At 45.4% G+C, this 9,057-nt stretch overlaps 1 protein-coding gene across 2 annotated transcripts in view; it reads left to right on the plus strand.

Moving 5' to 3' along the window:
• LOC106950972 (probable ribonuclease ZC3H12C) overlaps positions 1–9,057 on the plus strand; it is a 19,735-nt gene extending 10,678 nt beyond the window's left edge. For both annotated transcript variants that reach the window (XM_015038179.1, XM_015038180.1), the window contains exons 2-6: positions 2,763–3,577; positions 3,805–3,944; positions 4,029–4,263; positions 4,414–4,520; positions 4,814–9,057. In XM_015038179.1, the coding sequence (XP_014893665.1) occupies positions 2,832–3,577; positions 3,805–3,944; positions 4,029–4,263; positions 4,414–4,520; positions 4,814–6,384 (2,799 nt within the window). In that variant the 5' untranslated portion in view covers positions 2,763–2,831 and the 3' untranslated portion in view covers positions 6,385–9,057. The remainder of the gene's footprint in view (positions 1–2,762; positions 3,578–3,804; positions 3,945–4,028; positions 4,264–4,413; positions 4,521–4,813) is intronic.

Consider the following 9,057-nt stretch of genomic DNA (forward strand, 5'->3'; position numbering starts at 1 on the left):
GGGGGGGCTCGTTTTGACGCTTTCATGTTGCACTGAAAGCCGGACGACTTGAAAATCCGACACTGAAAAGATCCAAATAAGAAGCATTAATGACGAGTTGAATGTTTTTGGATTTTCTGGAGATGAGATTCATCAGGTCTTTCTTGTCTATTTTTGTACCTTCAGTAGTTTGGATTTGAACTACGTCACCCTTTTATTTAATTTTATTGTTTTTTGTATGTGTGTGTGTCTTCACCCATGAACTCTGCTAACACAAAATGAGCAGCTCTCCTGTTTTCCAGCACATTTACTCAGTTTGCTTATCGGCAGCAGGGTTGTTGATTCAACTGCTTGTATCCTTGGGTTCTGCTGATGTGATGCTTTTTGTTGGACCTGAGAGGAGAGCATCCTTATAAAATAAAATGTGGCCTTACTCTTTGTATGAGCGTGAGTCACCTTGTGAGGTAGATCTTGTTCATGTGCTCTTGGGCATCATCGACGCCCACGGTGGTAAATGCCAAGGCCCTGATCCTAATCACTGCTGCAGCTCTACTGTTGTCAGTGAGGCACACTTAAGCCCAGCTCGTCCCCCATATAGGACCTTTTTTTTTTTTTTTTTTTTTTTTTTTTTTTTTGCTCGGGTACCCGGTTGAACGCTCCTATCTTGGCATGCTTTCAGCAGCTGTAGCTTAGCAACAGTAGCTCGGCAGCTCCTGTTTCATAAAATGCTCTCCACCCTCCCCCTCCCCTCCCAGCAGCTCCGAGTCGTCTCAGCTCCCCTCGTCTGCTTTGTCCAGATCTCGTTTGACTTGTTTCCAGGAAAAATCTAGACTTCCTCCTCATCTGCACAAAACATTGGCATATTTTTATTTTTTTTTATTTTTTTGTTTAATTGGAAATATTTTCTGTAAAAACCTTTGTAAGATTTATCCAAATCTTTGTGCTCGTCACTGGACATTAATACATTTTCAGGCTTAAATGGACAACAAACATCTAGTGTCTTTCTTTCTTTCTCAAACTTCTTTCCACGTGACTTCATTCTGTTGTAGCAGAAAAACACATTTGAGTGCTTTTCATCAAGCAAAAACTCTTAAATTATAACTTTAATGCTTATGAATACGCCAAAATATTATAATGTTCACAGAGGATTTTTTTTTTTGTGGAAGACTTCTGACTTTAGCAAGTTCCAATTTCCCTTTCTAAGTACAATTCAAGTCAAAAATATGTTGTTGATCCAAATGAGTAGTTAAATGTTGCAACTCAGATAATGCATGTTTCTCCAGAGAGTTGTTTTAGATGCTATTTGCTACTCCTGTAGCAGTCTGTGTCACAGCGACTCTGATCTGAACACTGGTTTTGTATGACAGTTTGCATAATTATATAGTTGTACAGTAATTCAAATTATCTGCAGACGCAGCAGTTTTTGCATGTTTTGAGGAAAACCCAGCATGCTTTCACAACAAAGAGTAAAAAAAAAAAAAAAATCAGTTCAGCCTTCTTGTTATCAGCTCTCTCTTAAAACGTAGCAGGCTGAACAAACCACAGACATGAAACTAGAGGAAAAACGATTTCCTCTTACAGGAGGAACGTTTTTCAGGCAGCAGCTGCTGGAAAAGGTGAGATTTTTGAGCTAAAAATGGCCAAATTGCATCTCTGAACAGCTTCACCATGAAGAGGCATGTGCCATTAAAGATAAATGCAGTCAGGGAGTTTATTTTGAGGTGGTGACACGCAGATTTTGCCAGATATTTGTAGCACCTCGGGGTGGGAGGGAGCATATGGACCTTAATTACAAGGTTGACTGAATGGGGGCGGGGGGAGTTTGGGGGAGTGTTAACGGCTGGATGTCTTGTTTTCATATAAAGTGGTTCATCCCATGTTGCTATGTAGATTAATGTGCTGTGGCACAGCGCTTTTTAAAACATACTGAGGTCAGCTTCTTGGGGGAGGGGGAAGGCGGGAGTCCATTAATTCATTCATTACAGTGAGGGGGGGCCCCTTTGGTTCTTTGTGTGTGCGGCACGCAATCAGAACCAAAGCAGATTACATTATAAATTTACAGAAACACAAAGAGAAAAAATACATTTTTATTTGTTAAGATCATTTTTTACAAAGCAGTTTCTGGCTGCTATATGTCGATACATTGCAGCGTGATGGGTCCCGCTACGCAGCTACCTGCTGGACGGCAAAAAACTGCTAGCAGATTATGACTACAATTGGTTTTGGCCATCAAGTAGTCAAATGCACACGATATATAAAATAAAAATGGATGCAATGCTTTGCTACTAATTGCCACTACTATAATAACTTGATAAGAAGGTCAGGGAAATTTTTTAATTAAAAAATAAAGCGAGGGAAAGGGAAGTAGGTCAGTTATGCTAGCTTGACTTTGACAACATTATATTCTGCAGAATTTGATGTCTTTTTGATTTTGAGTCCTAATACATCAGTGACGTTGTCAGTCAGTTGCTATGGCAACAAGCCGACACAGAGCGCGCGAGCGAAAAAATAATACGAGTGGTTCTTGGTTGCTCAAGAATTTTCTGCCTTATTTTCCCCTTTGCTGTGCTGCACTGAGTTAATAATGCGTATGTCTCCAGGTTTCATTCTGTTAACGGAAGTGTAAACAATGCTACAGATGATAAGTAAAAAAAATAGTCCTTTTGCCTTCCAGCATTGTGCGCATGCAGATGTAAACGATAGCACGCAACATGTCTATGCCGGCTGTATGAATACCAGCTTGTTGCTGAAAGTGACTAACTCCTCTTCGTCTCCCCCGTCAGGCTCAGATGAGTGGAGCTTTGTGAAGGAGCGCTGCTCGGCCCGGTGTGCTGGATGTCTGTGACGGATCCATGGGCCAGAAGGACCATGTGGAGGCGGGAGCAGTCCTCGACCTGGCGCCGGACCTGGAGTATCTCCACGTAGCAGGGGCCGACCGGCAGGCTGGCGCCCTTGACGGACCCCCTGCTATGGAGGAGCAGGTGGAGAGCTTCAGCACCACCAACACCACCGTGGTTGGTTCCCCTCCGAAGGAGAGTGGTGGATCTGATGGCGAGTACAAGTCGGCGCCGCCGGCCACAGCAGACTCAGACGGAGGAGAGGTCAGCTACACTTCCAGTAAAAACACCCACCAGCCGCTGTGCCGCACACCATGCGTGGATCTGGGCACAGAGGGGCCTCCGGAGCCTCCGTCAGACCCCTCAGGAGGACCGGAGCGGGACCCGCCCGAGCCTCCAGCCGACTGCCCCGCACCAGAACCAGCGCCCAAGCCGGCGGGGAAAGAATACCAGGCGAAGCTGGAGTTCGCCTTGAAGCTGGGTTACTCCGAAGACACTGTGCGCCAGGTGCTGTCCAAGCTCGGACCCGACACCCTCATCAACGACATACTGGGCGAACTGGTCAAACTGGGCACCAAACCTGACAGCGAGCAGCCAGCGGGAATATTGACCTCTACCTCATCGTCTTCTTCATCCTCTTCTTGTGGCTGCTCTGACGTGCTAGATGGCCAGAGATCGGACTCTCCACTACCCTCGGAGTCTCTCTGTGACCAGGACAACCTGCGGCCGATCGTGGTGGACGGCAGCAACGTGGCCATGAGGTGAGAAGGAACTCTTTGGCCAGATATACCCAGTTACATGTGTCATCTATAAACCTGGTTCAACAGAAACACTGAGCCTGGTGGCCAACCCTGGGAAAAACCCTGATTATGGTGAAGTTTTACTGAATGGAATCAGGAACTTTAAGTAAAACAGGCAAATACAATCTAAGAACACAAATTTAACATATGTAATACATGTAAAGACATATCTTTGTTATGCCCTACAGTCATGGAAACAAGGAGGTGTTTTCCTGTCAGGGCATCCAGCTGGCTGTGGACTGGTTTGTGGAGCGCGGCCATCAGGAAGTCACGGTTTTTGTTCCTGCTTGGAGGAAAGAGCAGTCCCGCCCCGATGCTCCAATAACAGGTAAGTGAAAAAAAAAAATTCTTTAAGTCGTGCAATTCATTCTCTCTTTTATGTCCGTTACCTGAATTTTTCCCACTTTCTCAGATCAGGAGATCCTGCGGCGCCTCGAGAAAGAAAAAATCCTGGTCTTCACCCCCTCACGGCGCGTCCAAGGTCGGCGCGTGGTCTGTTATGACGATCGCTTCATCGTCAAGCTGGCTTATGAGTCAGATGGCATCATCGTCTCCAATGACAACTACAGAGACCTGGCTAATGAAAAGCCTGAGTGGAAGAAGTTCATAGACGAGCGGCTGCTCATGTATTCCTTCGTTAATGACAAGTAAGGATTTAGCTGCAAAAGGATGGTGATGTGTCGGTCTTTAGTTTCAATTTAGAAAGTCATGAGCAAAGAAGAGACTTGTCTTGTGCCTTAAGAAAGAACCTCGTGTAGAAAAAGGATACCAGCCTTTGAATGAACCCTTTGTTTCAGATTTATGCCTCCAGATGACCCTCTCGGACGTCATGGCCCCAGCCTGGACAACTTCTTGAGGAAAAGGCCAATCATGCCTGAGCAGAAGAAGCAACCCTGTCCATATGGTGAGAAAACAACAGGAAAAAGTAGTCACTGAGTCCAAATACACTCTTGTTACAATCCACTTAAAGCAGTGCTGTCTAAAGTTGGTCTTGAACTGCTGTCCTGCGTATTTTAGGCGTTTAACAATTCTGGAAAAAAGAGTGTGTTGAAAGTCCTCTGCACAGACATGAAATGTCACAGATGCTTGATTATAGTTGTTGCTTTCACGGCCATTACAGCCGGTTTCTACACTTACCTCACTCACTGCTCCTCATCCTCTCCCCCCACCCCCTCCGCCCCCGACTCTCTGTTTTAGGGAAAAAGTGCACGTATGGCCACAAGTGCAAGTACTACCACCCCGAGAGAGGAGCTCAGCCTCAGCGCGCCGTGGCCGACGAGTTGCGTGCCAGTGCCAAGAGCTGCGTCCCCTACAAGAACCAGGGGGATGCTGGACTGGTGAAGAGCCACAGTGTGCCAGCTGGCACCATTGAGGCAAAAAACGGTGCTCCGAAAAGGCAATCAGATCCCAGCATCCGAGCTCTGTCGTACAGTGACGCTGAGGAGAAACTGCTGGTGAAAAGCAGACTAGAAAGCCAGAAGAGCAACATAGGTGGGAGCAGCAGTAGCAGTTCTTGTAGCAGCATCAGCTGTGGCGGAGGTTTAGCTGTGTCTTCAGCCCTGGCAGGACCGTCGCCTGGTTTTGGTCTTTTGCAAGACCAACAGTCCAGATCAGGGACGCATCTACCGGCCCCCAGCCATGATCTCTACCCTCACTGTGAGACTCCAGACTTAAGCTACTACTCTGTAACCCGGGCCTACTCTGGCCTGAGCCTCTCCTCCCGACGAAGCCCAGACTGCCGCTACCCCAACGATCCGGAGCTGTGGCACGGCTCGATGGGCTCCGCAGGTTCTGAATGTGGGAGTGAAAGCAGCGTCAGTTGTGGCAGCAGCGACTCGTATAGTGACCGATCCTGTCCCGGATGCCCCCCAGATCCTCTATTAGAAGAAAGCGTTCATTTCCCCAACCCCGCCAGCCGCCTGTACCCTCATCACATTGCTTCTAACCATGAGCTGTGCAGTCTGCATGCGGCAGATTACCCAAGCATCCAACACAACCACACCTCTAATCCAGCCGTTCATTCCTACCATCTGAATGCTGCGTGTGGGCAGAGCTGTGTTCATGAGCAGCCTCCACCAGAGGGGCCCCCTAAGCGGCCCCTTTACCCTCTGCCTCCTCATCTCCAACACCAGCCGCTAGCTGCCCGCTCCAGCTGCCCCGGGGACTACCACTCTCTGCCTCAATCCAACCGTCAACCCCCCGGATCTCCCATTGGCCGCTGCCTGGCCCCCACTCGCGGTGAAAGTGTATCCGACTCGCATCTGTACGAACATCTCTCTGCGTCTCACCACCACCATCGTCCGAAAACGCTGCCCAGCTGGGAGACTTACTACAGGCAGCCGTCACTCCCTCCGTCGCGGTACGAGCCGTCGGCCTACCAGAGTCTGCCCGACGCGCATCAGTCGTCCTGGCACCCTGCACCGTGGCCTCAAGAGGGCTACAGCTCGTCTCACCCAGGTCTGCACCCGTCCCCGACACGTTACCTAGGCCACCCGCCGCCACCAGCCCTCTCTCCTCACCCTCCTTACCCACCTCACAGCTCCCATCTCGCTCTCCCGTCACACCCTCCTCCCCCGTACGGGCCGCAGCACCCCGAGTCCCCTGTGCACGGTCGCTACGAAGACGTGAGGGAGAAGGTGTACGTCGACCTTTGCAACATCTTCCCCTTGGAGCTGGTGAGGCGTGTGATGGCTAGGAGCCCCCATGTCACTGACCCCCAGCAGCTGGCTGCCGCCATCTTGGCAGAGAAAGCTCAAAGTGGCTACTGAAGAATCCCCTCTCGTTTGGACAAGCAAAAGAAACCAGTGAAGAGGAGCGGCCATCTTTGACAATCCCAGTTCTTTTGTTTTCAAAGTCGACACGTCTTTAACAAGCAAAACTACTTACACATGCCTGCCCAAAGGAACTTTTACGATTTTACATCGAAATTATAACTTTCTCAGCTGCTACATTAATGATGGTAATGACCAATTATTAAACACGTATGATACATGGATGTATGGTACTCTTGCTAACACAAAATACTGTTTGAACGTTTTTCTAGGATGCTGAAACACATTTTCAGCTTTATATCCAAAACTGCTGGTCTTTCCTACGCAGTAGTCTGACTTTTCTTTTGTCTGTATTTAATTATGAAGAAGTTAATCTTCAGGACACCTGGCTAATATTTAATAATTCAGTTACTTAAGTCTTTGTACTCCAAAGAACATGAACCCTAATTTTGCAGTCCGGTGTGGGAAACACTTTTATATCATGTTTTTTGATGGTGCACCACCGACGTCGATGAGAATTAGCTTTGACTGAATAAGGATTTTTAGAGAAACCTGCAGAAATGCAGTTGTTTAGGTTCAAGTTCACATGTGCGGCGTGCTTAAAAACTATGTATTTACACGTTAATTATCTTTATGCTGCAGTTCATTCTCTGGTACCTGGTCTGTTTCCTGTATCAATCTTTTTGTGTGTGTTGTGTTGTTTGCTGGGTTTATTTTTTTCCATGATTGTTTAAAAAAAAAAAAAAAAAAGGTGTTCAAAATGTCGTCTTATTGAGACGGCAGTCTTTTTTGGTCAGAGTTGTAAGCCGTAGAGATGGGTGACCCTGTCCTGTGTACCTTAGTTTTAGTAAGGGACATCTCTCTCTTTCTCTCTCTCTCTCTTTGTAAACCCTACACTTTTGGGTCATCTCTGGTTATCTGCTTCAGTTCAGACGCATCGTCGACAGCAAATGTAAATATATTTAACCGTTTCCTTCGCTTTGCTTTCGGGGGCAGTAGAGTCCGCTGTCGTCTGGAGCAGATCCCAGCTGAATTCACGCCAGACGGAGAAAAACCCTGTTTGATACAAATTGTATCATGAACTAAGTCGCTGATATTATATACAGTACATTGACTTGTCGGTGTAAAGCAAAATGACAAAGTGCATCGATGACCGTTCTGTTTTAATCGCAATTTTACAACTTTTATCTTTAAAAATAGCTTTTTCGACAATTCATTTGAATATATATATTTTTTGAAAAATAGTTGCAGACCTACTTTGTTTAGGTATCAACTACGTTACTTGTTTTCTTCGGGTTTCGTTATTGGCCACGTTGGTAAAGATGTGTAAGAAGAAACCAGTTTTACATTCACACAATCTCAATAAATGAGGAAAAAGTACAATTTTCACATTTCTGCTTAACATAGTGGATCTTTTTACACATCCGTAGCAGGGTGGGCAATAACAGCTGTAAATAACCATTGAAGGAACATTTAGTGATCGACAGCCTGATTTTACTCTAAGGTTGGGGTCACTACGTTTTTAAATCACCATTCTCCGTTTATTTTTGCGCTGTTTTTATTTAAGTAAGACGAGTTGCAATGAACTTAAAACAATTTCTCCCAAGTTATGAATTCAGTAGAGTTCATTCGTGATTAAAATGATATTTAGACGATATCCCTGTGGCCATTTTGAATTTCTCCAACGCCCAGATAGCATTATTTTCATCACAAACCCCTTTGCTCATTTACGAACTCTTTGATTTATTTGGGGCAGACAAGATAATGCTGATGTCGTTTTCTAAATCCCGATGGGACGCATGGTTATTTTCATATAGTCAAAATGGTTACTATTTAAGTCAATTGATGAGCAGTTTTTAATCTTTTTCTGAAAACTGCTCATCAAGCATGGTTTTGATGAAATTCCCTTCAGATTTGTTTCTATCCTGATGATGTTTTTGCGTATAATTGCCAAAAAGCACTTAGGAAAAAAAAAAAACGACTAAAAGAGATTATACTTGTCGAAAACGCAAAAAACTTTTAAATTAGAAAGAATTGACATTTGAAGTTCAAAATGGCTACCAAGGAGGGTAGCTTGAGTGAGCCTTGTTGGTTGACAAGCTTGCTTCATAGTCCGTGGTGACACATTGTACAAACATCTGTTTAACTGTACAATAATATTGAGAGAGAATTATTTGTGTTTATTGAAGAAGCGCCTTCCCTCCGGCCTCCTGGCACCGTGTGTCAGTATGGCGACTGAGCGTGGGCCCAAAGTAATGCCTCTTCGTGGCATTGTGCTTATGACACATCCGATAATCTGAACTATGTTCAGCTAACTATTATGCATGAAGATTTTTTTTTTTTAATTCTTAATTTTCTGCATGAGTTGTTTTTGTTTTTGTCTTGCCATGATGTTACCGACAGGCCTGTAGGTTTAAACGTTTGTTTGCTTGTACGTTTTCTGAGCAGGTCACTTTATTTATATTGTACACTAACCATGAAGTGGGCGTGGCCTCCTCTCCTCTGTGCTGCACCCCGTGGTAACATCTGACTGTATTTTAAAATTGACTCGGAGGTTAAAAAAAAAAAATCCAGTTTCGCATTTGTTACATTTTCTCAATAAACTAACAGTGTAAAAAGTTCAACTGTAATTGTGATTGTTGAATAAAGGCAACGTGCTGCTCTAAAATA

The sequence above is a fragment of the Poecilia latipinna genome, unplaced genomic scaffold, assembly GCF_001443285.1.
Source record: "Poecilia latipinna isolate Pla-1442-1.1 unplaced genomic scaffold, P_latipinna-1.0 Scaffold432, whole genome shotgun sequence".
In the NCBI taxonomy this organism is placed as follows: domain Eukaryota; kingdom Metazoa; phylum Chordata; class Actinopteri; order Cyprinodontiformes; family Poeciliidae; genus Poecilia; species Poecilia latipinna.